At 43.4% G+C, this 13,185-nt stretch overlaps 1 protein-coding gene across 2 annotated transcripts in view; it reads right to left on the reverse strand.

The window, feature by feature from the left end:
* jmy (junction mediating and regulatory protein, p53 cofactor) overlaps positions 1-13,185 on the reverse strand; it is an 80,409-nt gene extending 67,224 nt beyond the window's left edge. For both annotated transcript variants that reach the window (XM_060935408.1, XM_060935407.1), the window contains exon 1: positions 11,620-13,185. In XM_060935408.1, the coding sequence (XP_060791391.1) occupies positions 11,620-12,363 (744 nt within the window). In that variant the 5' untranslated portion in view covers positions 12,364-13,185. The remainder of the gene's footprint in view (positions 1-11,619) is intronic.

The following is a 13,185-nucleotide window of genomic DNA, read 5'->3' on the forward strand; positions in this document are numbered from 1 at the left end:
TTAGATTAAGAATATAATGAGATGTCAGAATTATTTCTTACCCTGGCAACAGTCAACTTGTGAATTGCCGATTTTCTTGGTCTTTTTCTCGGCTCTGCTTTGGTCCTCGGCTTCCGGGTGCCTCGCACGAAGCGCTCCGGTATTTTGGGAAAAGATGAGTACTAATCCCATCATGATTGGTGTTGCTACACCCTCCTACGATACATCTGTTAACCATTTTAATAATTACGTGATAACGTTGAAGAAATTTGCAGAAAACCACCAGGTCGTTTTCTCATAAACAAACCAGCGCTGACATAGGATTCAGAAGGAGGCGTCCTGCACGCAACGTCACGAAAATCAATGTTTGCCGGGAAATCCAAATGGCAAGTGTTTTCAAAGGCGGACCAATTCACCTCAAATGGCTTGATTTCAACTGAATTTTTCTGGTATTGCGCAAGTTAAAAAAAATAAATAAAAATAAATATAGCACAGAATGTGACAGATATTTAAGCAAAGTTTAATATAAAGTACAACCCCGATTCCAAAAAAGTTGGGACAAAGTACAAATTGTAAATAAAAACGGAATGCAATGATGTGGAAGTTTCAAAATTCCATATTTTATTCAGAATAGAACATAGATGGCATATCAAATGTTTAAACTGAGAAAATGTATCATTTAAAGAGAAAAATTAGGTGATTTTAAATTTCATGACAACAACACATCTCAAAAAAGTTGGGACAAGGCCATGTTTCCCACTGTGAGACATCCCCTTTTCTCTTTACAACAGTCTGTAAACGTCTGAGGAGACAAGTTGCTCAAGTTTAGGGATAGGAATGTTAACCCATTCTTGTCTAATGTAGGATTCTAGTTGCTCAACTGTCTTAGGTCTTTTTTGTCGTATCTTCCGTTTTATGATGCGCCAAATGTTTTCTATGGGTGAAAGATCTGGACTGCAGGCTGGCCAGTTCAGTACCCGGACCCTTCTTCTACGCAGCCATGATGCTGTAATTGATGCAGTATGTGGTTTGGCATTGTCATGTTGGAAAATGCAAGGTCTTCCCTGAAAGAGACGTCGTCTGGATGGGAGCATATGTTGCTCTAGAACCTGGATATACCTTTCAGCATTGATGCTGTCTTTCCAGATGTGTAAGCTGCCCGTGCCACACGCACTAATACAACCCCATACCATCAGAGATGCAGGCTTCTGAACTGAGCGCTAACAACTTGGGTCGTCTTTCTCCTCTTTAGTCCGAATGACACGGCGTCCCTGATTTCCATAAAGAACTTCACATTTTGATTCGTCTGACCACAGAACAGTTTTCCACTTTGCCACAGTCCATTTTAAATGAGCCTTGGCCCAGAGAAGACGTCTGCGCTTCTGGATCGTGTGTAGATACGGCTTCTTCTTTGAACTATAGAGTTTTAGCTGGCAACGGCGGATGGCATGGTGAATTGTGTTCACAGATAATGTTCTCTGGAAATATTCCTGAGCCCATTTTGTGATTTCCAGTACAGAAGCATGCCTGTATGTGATGCAGTGCCGTCTAAGGGCCCGAAGATCACGGGCACCCAGTATGGTTTTCCGGCCTTGACCCTTACGCACGGAGATTCTTCCAGATTCTCTGAATCTTTTGATGATATTATGCACTGTAGATGATGATATGTTCAAACTCTTTGCAATTTTACACTGTCAAACTCCTTTCTGATATTGCTCCACTATTTGTCGGCGCAGAATTAGGGGGATTGGTGATCCTCTTCCCATCTTTACTTCTGAGAGCCGCTGCCACTCCAAGATGCTCTTTTTATACCCAGTCATGTTAATGACCTATTGCCAATTGACCTAACGAGTTGCAATTTGGTCCTCCAGCTGTTCCTTTTTTGTACCTTTAACTTTTCCAGCCTCTTATTGCCCCTGTCCCAACTTTTTTTGAGATGTGTTGCGGTCATGAAATTTCAAATGAGCCAATATTTGGCATGAAATTTCAAAATGTCTCACTTTCGACATTTGATATGTTGTCTATGTTCTATTGTGAATACAATATCAGTTTTTGAGATTTGTAAATTACTGCATTCCGTTTTTATTTACAATTTGTACTTTGTCCCAACTTTTTTGGAATCGGGGTTGTAGGAGAATTACATTGATCTTGCTCCTGAATTTACCTATGATATGCACTTTAATACCTCCTACCTGGCTGCATAATTATTTTGAGTCTAAACGGGTTTGCGTTTATCATTTCACAGATTAAAATAGCAGACGAGATTGATTTTGGATCAAATATTTATTCAAAATGATAAAGATTCATCCAAATCAGCATGATCATCATTTTTGGTCTTAATTATGATTCAGTTTATTGTATTTTTTTGCTAATCAACGATGCTCATACAGAGTTAATCCCTTGCTGGTTGTTGTTGTTATTATTATTATTATTATTATCCCCCCCAAACAGTTGACTTTACCGAGACCTCAGCTCAGCACAAAATGCTGACTGCAGCAGATCAGGTTTCAGTGAGATAAAGGTCAACAGATGGCAACTCTGGGGCTTTCAGGAAACAAAAACGGATTCAGAGCTGTGTGCGTCTCTAGCGGTGACTCAAACACTTCTGTACGTTCACTTTTCACCTGAATGTGCTACGTCTGTGTGCTATGAATTAAGGCCTTGTTTGCCGTCGCAGTTTTCAGAGCTAACGCACCAGAAAGCCGTGTCTATACTCCACGGCCGAAAGCGCAACATGACACCAAAGGTCTGCAAATCGATCAATTAAATATTAAAAGCAGCGGGTCCTTGAGCTATGTTTGGAAAGGGACCTGTAATGATGTCCAAATGAGATCTGCCCTGACATACACACACACTGATATTCAGTAGATCAAGCATCTGGCACCAACCATAAACTTTAACAGCATGAAAATACACAAAGCCATCGACAAATTTCCAGGAACTCTGAGTTTTATTACCAGATCAAGGAAATGTTCTGTGATTTTTTTTCCCCCTGTAACACACCTGGCTCGTCAATTAACGATCAGGTAAAAACATCAAAACAGCTTTGACCCACTTCTTCCACCTGATCATTAACAGAAGAGTTCAGTCATGTGTGTGAGAGGAGAAAAAAAAACAAAAAAAAAAACCCAATCTGCGTTTTCAAGAGCCTTGTGCATCAATCTTTTACTAAAGAGTGTAAATATCCTGCTATATTTTAAATCAGTGTTGATGATTTCCTTCATCTTCTTCCTTCATACTTTGCATGTTCACAACACAGCTGATTTACATCTAGCCACGCCCACAAAACTCCATAAAAAGCATAGTTCATAGAGAGCTGAAAATGACTACACAGTGAAAGAATGTCTCCTCAGAGCAGGACGAAATCTAACGTCATGACTGAACGGCTGGTCTTATTCGTCCTAATTTACGATTTTGTTTTGTATCGCTTTCTTAATATGAAACAACAAAATTTTCACCGAATGCGTGTTGAAAAAATAAACAAAGAACGTGGTTTTTAAATAAAATCGAATTCAGCGCCGAATATATGATTTAACGCTGACTGATTGAGGCTCGCGTTGCAGACTTGGACTTGGACGTAAACTCAAGAGCTCTTACAGGATACGAATGTTTTTCAGAACTAACTGGTTTATCATCGCTTTCACTGGATTCCTTATGCAAGTGCTCCTGCGACTGATTCTTACGAATAATTTCATTCCTACGTAGTTGTCCTGGTTTGCATCATTTTGAATAAAGAAGCTAATAGGTAAATTTGCAAGCCAGTTTTAACAGGACTAAATACTGTCCTATAATAATAATAATAATAATAATAATAACTAGACAGGGACACTCTAACGAGTGCAAACCCCGCCTTTTCCCTATTAAAATACATTGGGCGAAAATTTCGAAGTTCTGCCATGACCAAAATTTAATGGTTTCCTTCCTGGGTGATTGGCAACACATGTACAAAATTTGGTCCAAATCGATCCATTGGTTCTTGAGATATCTTGCAGACACACAGACAGACAGACAGACAGACAGACAGATACACACACACACAGACTGACGCAGGTGAAAATAATAACCCCTCCGACTACTGTCGGCGGGGTTAATAATATGGGCGGCACGGTAGTGTAGTGGTTAGCGCTGTCGCCTCACAGCAAGAAGGTCCGGGTTCAAGCCCCGTGGCCGGCGAGGGCCTTTCTGTGCGGAGTTTGCATGTTCTCCCCGTGTCCGCGTGGGTTTCCTCCGGGTGCTCCGGTTTCCCCCACAGTCCAAAGACATGCAGGTTAGGTTAACTGGTGACTCTAAATTGACCGTAGGTGTGAATGTGAGTGTGAATGGTTGTCTGTGTCTATGTGTCAGCCCTGTGATGACCTGGCGACTTGTCCAGGGTGTACCCCGCCTTTCGCCCGTAGTCAGCTGGGATAGGCTCCAGCTTGCCTGCGACCCTGTAGAAGGATAAAGCAGCTATAGATAATGGATGGATGGATAATAATAATAATAATGCCACGTGATGACGTCACATCTTTAGTTAGTGCTGACTGACTAATGGTAACGCGTCCATTTCTGTTCTCCTGGACAATGTATTGGGCCTTTTCCACTACCCTTTTTCAGCTCACTTCAGCCCGACATGGCTCGCGTTTCGACTACCTCAGAACAGCACGACTCAGCTCGCTTCAGCCCCCAAAACTCGCACGGTTTTGGAGTGGGGCTGAAGCGAGCCAAACCGAGCCGAGTGGGGCTAGGGGCGTGAGGAGACACTCCCCTGTGCACTGATTGGTGAGGAGGAGTGTCCTCACACGCCCACACACGCCCCGCGAGCACACTGGGATCTGTAAACACCGTAAACCCGGAAGAAGAAGAATTACGAATTACAAGAATTTCTGAAGCCTTATGCGCCTCGCCTCATCTATACGCTCTTGCCAGTATCTGTTGGCGTTGTCGGTGACAACAAGCCACAGCACCAAGACCAGCAACACTAACGACTCCATGTCCTCCATGTTTATTGTTTACTATCCGGGTTGTGAGACTACCGCTTAAAAGCTCACTGATGTCACTGTTTGCGCCGTCTAACGACATCACGTGACGTCCACCCACTTTCGCTAACTCCACCCAATGTTTCCACCCACTTCCAGCCAGCACGGTTCAGTGCGGTTGTAGTCGAAATGCAACTCCAACAGCCCCACTCAGCTCGACTCAGCCCAACTCAGCACGGCACGGCTCAGCCCAACTCAGCCGCGTTGGTAGCGGAAAAGCGGCACAAGTCCTCTAGTAGTTACACTACAATGACCTGCATAGCGCTTGTATTGTTTCTGCCTACTGCTAGCGGCCTGCAGTGGCTACTCATGCGTCGCGTTTTGGTCTTTGCTGTCTACGTTGTTGATTCGCGTGCGGATTTCCCCAGTACACAAATACTGATGATGTAGTCAGTATTCTCAGTAACCTCATGGTTCTCGAATTTTCACGATGCGACAACGGGAAGTGGAAAAATAAAATTGTTTATGAAGTAGACCCACATCTTCCGACTTCTGCTACCATCAATGGTGAGTAGGTTGTACTTTCTAAACATATAGAAATATATGATAGCTTAAGTATTTTTCTTGATTACTGCCAAGTAATGAAAAGACTAGCACATTGGTTTTCTAACATTAGCAAAACCCATGTGTCCAAGTGCTGCCGGCGGACGGACGAAAAGTAGGACAAAAATTAAGCAAGTTATGGTCATTTACAGGTGGACGTTGTTGATATCGGTCACAGTTCTTCTATTGTTTTAGTGTGTAATTAAGGGCTGAAAATCCCTTTTCAGTGTAGTGTAGTGGTTAGCACGGTCGCCTCACAGCAAGAAGGTTCTGGGTTCGAACCCAGCGGCCAGCGAGGGCCTTTCTGTGTGGAGTTTGCATGTTCTCGCCGTGTCTGCGTGGGTTTCCTCTGGGTGCTCTGGTTTCCCCCAAAGACATGCAGTTAGGTTAACGTGGGGCGGCCTTGGGCTGAGGTGCCCTTGAGCAAGGTACTTAATGTGCATATCACGGGTAAATTCAGAAGCAAGATCAATGTTATTCTCCTATTTTATATTAAACTTTGGTCAAACAACTGTAACATTCTGCATTCTCTGCAATTTTTTTACCTTGCGCAATACCGGAAAAATTCAGTTGAAATCAAGCCATTTGAGGCGAATTGGTCCGCCTCTGAAAAAACTTGGCATTTGGATTTCCTGACAAACATTGATTTTCGTGACGTTGCATGTGGGACGCCTCCTTCTGAATCCTACGTCAGCGCTGGTTTGTTTATGAGAAAACGACCTGGTGGTTTTCTGCAAATTTCTTCAACGTTATCACGTAATTATTAAAATGGTTAACAGATTTATCGTAGGAGGGTGTAGCAACACCAATCATGATGGGATTAGTACTCATCGTTTCCCAAAAGACCGGACAATGAGAGAGAAATGGGAGCACTTCGTGCGAGCCACCCGGAAGCCGAGGACCGAAGCAGAGCCGAGAAAAAGACCAAGAAAATCGGCAATTCACAAATTGACTGTTGCTAGGAGAAGAAATAATTCTGACATCTCATTATATTCTTCATCAAAAGGTGAAGTAACATTGCGCTCAGGTGAGAATTCCACATTTCAATGCAAAATCGCTAGCTGCTAAACTGTCTACACAGGCTGTGCACTGAAACCGTGAAGCTCGCGCAGCCTGCTGGCGCTTCCGCAGGTAACGTCACAAATCTGGCTCCAGACTCCCTTGGGATTTTTCCAGATGCGTTTTATTTTATTTTTTTCTGCTGTAGACAGATGGCCTTGTGTGTTCACTGCTTCAGATGGGTTAAACGCAGAGGATGAATTTCACTGTGCATGTGACAAATTCATTCGAAACCCATAACTTTCTTAATATTTGTCATAGATAGTCGGTTCATGCATCATTTTAAAAGGTCTTTTCTAGTGCAGTAGAAATATTCTTAACCTAATACCTTTGATTTTTTTTTGCCTACACTACCGTTCGAAAGTTTGGGGTCACCCAGACAATTTTGTGTTCTCCACGAAAAGTCACACTTTTATTTACCACCATAAGTTGTAAAATGAATAGAAAATATAGTCAAGACATTTTTCTGGCCATTTTGAGCATTTAATCGACCCCACAAATGTGATGCTCCAGAAACTCAATCTGCTCAAAGGAAGGTCAGTTTTATAGCTTCTCTAAAGAGCTCAACTGTTTTCAGCTGTGCTAACATGATTGTACAAGGGTTTTCTAATCATCCATTAGCCTTCTGAGGCAATGAGCAAACACATTGTACCATTAGAACACTGGAGTGAGAGTTGCTGGAAATGGGCCTCTATACACCTATGGAGATATTGCACCAAAAACCACACATTTGCAGCTAGAATAGTCATTTACCACATTAGCAATGTATAGAGTGGATTTCTGATTAGCTTAAAGTGATCTTCGTTGAAAAGAACAGTGCTTTTCTTTCAAAAATAAGGACATTTCAAAGTGACCCCAAACTTTTGAACGGTAGTGTACCTCTAGGGTCCCCTCAGGCATACATGCCAACCTATACAGAATGTCCGTATTTTATACGGATTTGATTCAATAAACGTAGTGTACGGGCGTATAAATAAAGTTATACGGATTCTTTAAAAAAAATTCAATATTTATTTCGAGCTATAATCAATTCCCACGATGATAAAAGCGCGCATAACATTTACAAACGTACTGTACACCACAGACAGCCAGTAAAGAGTCTTATGAAATCGCGCGTTATCTTGTGGTAGCGAGCCTTCGTTCCACTTTTGACCATGCGCACACCGCATTGCGAGAATCCCGCCAACCGGGAAGTCATAGATAAACATAGACGCCGCCTTCTGCGTAGAATCATACGTCATCCTCGCCGCCATATTGGATGGGGCAAAGTGGAGATTCTTCACCCGTCTCTGGTATAGCGTCTAGACAGTAGCCGAGAATAAAGATGCCTCATTCATGTGCTGCGTTTAACTGTACCAACAGGTTTACCGTCCAAACGAGATCACATGGGATTACCTTTCACAGGTGAGACTGGAAAAATACTTTTCATTGTATTTGGTCATTATAACGTAATTTTACGAACAGATTTTCCTGACTTTGTAGCTAATATGAAGTCTCGTGCATAATAGCCGCTCGGTGAAACCTGTCTCCAAACAACGAAGTATTTCCTTCGTAACTACGCTGATAACACTGTGTTTTTGTCAAACATTGGAGCTTTGTATTCATTCTGAAGGTTTATTGTTATTAATATTGAATAAAAAGTAACTTGGATATATCATTGTTAATTATCATTCAAATTTTAGGTAAATTATTTTAATTTGCATTTTATACGGATTTTATAAGGGAAATACGGATTTTGGAGGTTGGTTATACAGGTTTGATTGATCAAAGGTTGACATGTATGCTCAGCATACCTGTCAACCCTCCCGTTTTTCCTGGGAAATCCCTTATTTTGACTTATTTCCCGCTGTCTTCCCGTTTTTTTATTTTCCCGAAAATATCCTGTATTTTCACAATATAAAAAAGTCGGTAGGTCCAGAATTCATGACACGCCTCTGACAGGAGTTTACAGCAGGAAGTCGGGCCATGAATTCACATCCCCGCCCTCTCAGGCATCAGTAATTACAGAACTACGTCCGGAGGCGAGGCTGAACAAGTGATTAGGTCCAGTGTTGCCAGATTGGGCGGTTTCCCGTCCAAGTTGGGCGGTTTCAAGTGCATTTTGGCGGGTTTTGAACATATTTTGGGCTGGAAAACGTCAGCAGTATCTGGCAACACTGATTAGGTCTGAGGTGAAGATGGCGATGCTAATAGCTAAGAAAAACAGCCTCTCTTTCTTTGATGATTTCAACAAGTGCGTGGCTGGAATGTTCCCAGACTCTTCCATCGCAAAGAAATTTTCCATGGGGAAAACGAAAGCCTCCCATATAATCAAAGGTCAGCTACACATGTTTACATTAAGTATGTCCTGGCTAAGACCTCATAAATAGCCTAGTGTAAACTAATTGGTGTATTAACTGTTTTATCCACTCATTGTCTATTTTATTTTCTATCTGAAACTTACCCATTTTAAGTCACTCTTGGTTTAATATCTTATATTACTCTTTATTACTCTATAGGGCTGTAACGATATGCGTATCGAAATTGAAATTGCGATACGCAGAGCCACGATCCGTATCGCGATACAAGAAGGCAGAATCGCGGTACACCCTTTCAAACTTCTCCTCAGCCCAAAAACAGAGGCACTTCCAAACTTCAATTTATGAATACTTTACTTTTTATTTAAATTACATTTTAAACTTACTTAAATTACTTTTATTTTTTTATATCTATTAGTAAGTCGTTTTTTCGCCGACCAGCGACAATCTTCTGCGAGTCATGCAACGTCCACACTCGCCACTGGCAGAGCATTCATTTCTTTTAAGCGGTCGCCATTCTGGTTACGACGCGGGGAGCGAATCTGTAAACAAGCAGCTCATTGGCTGGCTAGGTGTGCCACAAGCCAATCACAATCACTTGACCGGAAAGGCATGCAGTGTTGCCAGATTGGGCAGGTTTAGGTGCTTTTTGGCTGGTTTTGAACATATTTTGGGGTGGAAACGTTAGCAATATCTGGCAACACTGAAGGCATGTCTGCTTGGGCGGAAGCCTTCTGCGGCAGTTACATTTTGGCTACGTTCACACTGCAGGCTGAAGTGACTCAAATCCGATCTTTTCGCCCATATGTGACCTGTATCCGATCTTTTATTGACAATATGAACGACACAGATCCGATTTTTTCAAATCCGACCCAGGCCGTTTGGATATGTGGTGCTAATTCCGATTCCTATCCGCTCTTTTCATATGCGACTTCAGTCTGAACCGCCAGGTCGCATTCATCCGACTTACACGTCATCAACAAGCCACAAACGTCACTATTCTGCGCTGAAGTAGGCGGCGGGTCTCTCAAAAAAGTTACAACATGGCGCATAATCACGGGCGCAGATAGAGGGTGGGACGAGTCATATTTAAATTCACCTCGTTCGGTCCCCCCCACTTATAGGGAGGAAAAAACGTCTATGCTGTCTTTCTTTGCATAAGGCAAACCTCACGGAAAAATCAAAAGACTAATTACCATTCGGTTTATTGAGGTGCACAGCAGTGTATACATAGTTGCAACAATTCACATAAAACAAAACAAAGACCGATATTCGGTTGGTTGAGCTGCGCAGACTGCACAGGTTGCGAGCTCAAGCTTGGTTGCTATGGTTACTAACAACAAGTTTGACAGGCATATCGGGGTTGGGGTTGGTTTGCTGGCAGCTTTGTCCCCCCCAGTTTTTTGTCCCCCCCAGTTTTTTGTCCCCCCCAGTTCAAAAAACGTATCTGCGCCCCTGCGCATGACATCAATGCGAGGGACGCTTCGGGCTGTGAAGGTTCTGAATCTTCTCAATGGAAGGACGCAGAGGTTAGGGAGCTGATTTCCATTTGGGAGGATACAGCTATTCAAGCTAGATTGGATGAGTCATACCGCAACCGGGCGGTTTTACTTCCGTAAACACTGGCCATGCTCACTGCGTGTGACGTCGTCGTATCCTGCAATGCGCATGCGGAACACTTTTAGGTCGCTTTTCGTTCATACTGAGGATCACATACAAGTCGCATATATTTGTTAATGTGAACGACCTCACAAAAAAATCGGATTTCACAAAAAAATCGGAATTGAGCATTAAGCCTTGCAGTGTGAACGTAGCGTTAGACACGCGAGCAATGTTTCACCATAAAAATTCCGCAATTTCCATCTGCTTTCCGCGATCACAGAAAATCACTGGCCCTATGAGAGTGAGACAGTGAGAGAGCCACCCCCCCAAAAAAAATCTTAACGGATTTACACGATTTGGGAAAATGACTTTTTCAGAACTGAAAAAAACAGAGCTTCCGGCTTTTGAGAAATAAAACAGTCTTTGGATATACATTTGTTCATTTTTGCATACATATTACTCATTCTCTGCAGTGGTCTGAATTATTTGTTATTAAATAGTTAATGTAAGTAAGTAAATGTTAATAAGTCAAATTTACTACTTTAAAAAAACATTTTTAAAAAAATCGTGGGCGTATCGAATCGTGGGTCAAAAATCGCGATACGAATTGAATCGTGAGTTGGGTGTATCGTTACAGCCCTATCTATCTATCTATCTATCTATCTATCTAGTGTTCCGAGGCCATGACTATGGTAGAACCATAATAAATTGCAATGGAATTGAATTTATTGACTGGTTATATAATGACCTTTCTTATTTTAACATAAGATACGTATTTTAGCCCTTAATTTGGGAAATAACTGGTACCACTGAAAGCAAATAAAAATAAATGTATAGTTTATTCACAAATGCACTCTATAAACCATAAGCATATTGAGTTTGGGTCTTGGCTATCACCAACATGCACCAGAGTACAGGAAATCACCAATACTAGATCGAAAATTGCCCCCCATTCAACTACACACCCACTTTTGGTGAAGGGTATGACTTTCCGAAATTTTCCCTTATTTTGAGTTAAAAATCTGGGAAATATCCCTTTTTTTTCAAACCTCAAAGTTGACAGGTATGATGCTCAGGACTTTATTTTTGGCACCCCACCCTCACCCTGTCCCGGGTCTCACCTCGTGCAGGCGCTTTTTCTGCCTCTGTAGCGCATCCTCGTAGCCCTTTTGCCGCAGCTCGCTGAGACTCTCGTAGTACTCCTCGGAATCGTCTCCGTCCGCGAACAGCACCTGGGACAGGATCTTCCAGCCGCACGTGTCCAGCGCGTGACCCAGGTACACCTGCAGCTGGTAGCAGAGCGCCTCGGTGTCCTGCCGCGTGACCTCCGGGACACCAAAGAGCACCGACCAAAACACAGCCGACTGCTGGTCCTGCTCGGGGAACGGCGGCAGGCACGGCTCGAGGTCCGAGTTGACCGCGCAGAGCTGCGCATGAGCCGCGCGCAGGTCCTGGAAGGAGAACAGGCCGGCCCAGCTCGAGTCCCCGACGGAATGCATGTTGTCCGGGTCGTCCAGAGCGCGCGCATCGGCGGCCGGTTCGAGAACCTCGATGTCAGCACTGAGCGCTGCGGTTCTGCTCGGGCTGCGCGTGAAGGTTTGGGGTTTCTCGCAGCCTTTCTGTCTCGAGCTCTTCAACGAGGCCACGGGACGCCTGTCCACCGCCGCCTCCTCTTCCTCCGCCACCGAGTCGCGAGCCGCGAGCCGCTTCTGCACCGTCCGGTCGTGGCACGTGACCGCAAACTTGCCCTCGATGTCGTTCCAGGCCACGATGAAAACGAATTTGTGCTTCTCTTTTTCCTCGAACACGTTCGGCCTGACTGAGACCCAACCGGACTCTAAAGACTCCTCCATTGTGAATGACATCTGACGGTTAGCTAATAAGCTAACCGCGGCTAATCACGAGCTTTAAACAAACCCCAGGGTTTTTTGTTTTTAATAAAAAGAAAAGAACGAACGAACGAATCCGTGTCGGACGGCTGGTGTGGCTGTGAAACGGATCCGTTATCACGTGACGTTAATTTAAAGAAAAAAGACGTCAAACTTCTAAACTACAAAACAACCGGGGATTAAAATAAACATCTCGCGCACACTTCTGATTCCGGCCCGTGCGATACTCAAGCTTCATCCTCATCCTTTCTTTTCTTTTCCTTTCCTTTATTCTCCTCTCCACCTGTTCTCTCAATTACCTGCTTGTTTATTTTTTTTTAAACACTCTGTTCGCGCTTGTTGTTGTTGTTGTTGTTGTTTTCTTGTTTGTTGCCTTTTGTGTCCTGCAGCCAGAGAGGACAATGCAAGCGCCGACTGGGCTCGCGCACTGCTGCTGCTGCTGCTCACTCGGTCACGTGGGAGGATCTGTTTACAAGCGCACAGCGCGTGAAAGTGTCCTGCAGTGACGTCAAGCGGAAAGCAGTGGGCAGGACCAAGGCGTTCGATAGGCTCGAGCGCTCCTTCCTTCAGGAAAAAAAAAACCCTTAGCAGCAGGTTCTCTGTGACGTCACACAGCAGGATTTTTTTTTTTTAATTATTTTTATTTTTTTTAAAGAGATTCGTTTGCTATCAGGCTAAACTCGAGTAATTATAATTAAAATAGCTAATACTGGTCAGATAAATCCGTGTGTGTTCCATCCTTTTCTCTCCGCAGCAGTTTGTTTTCATCCGACGACTCCAGCCTGTGTGTCTGGTGAC

The sequence above is a fragment of the Neoarius graeffei genome, chromosome 12, assembly GCF_027579695.1.
Source record: "Neoarius graeffei isolate fNeoGra1 chromosome 12, fNeoGra1.pri, whole genome shotgun sequence".
Classification (NCBI taxonomy): Eukaryota; Metazoa; Chordata; class Actinopteri; order Siluriformes; family Ariidae; genus Neoarius; species Neoarius graeffei.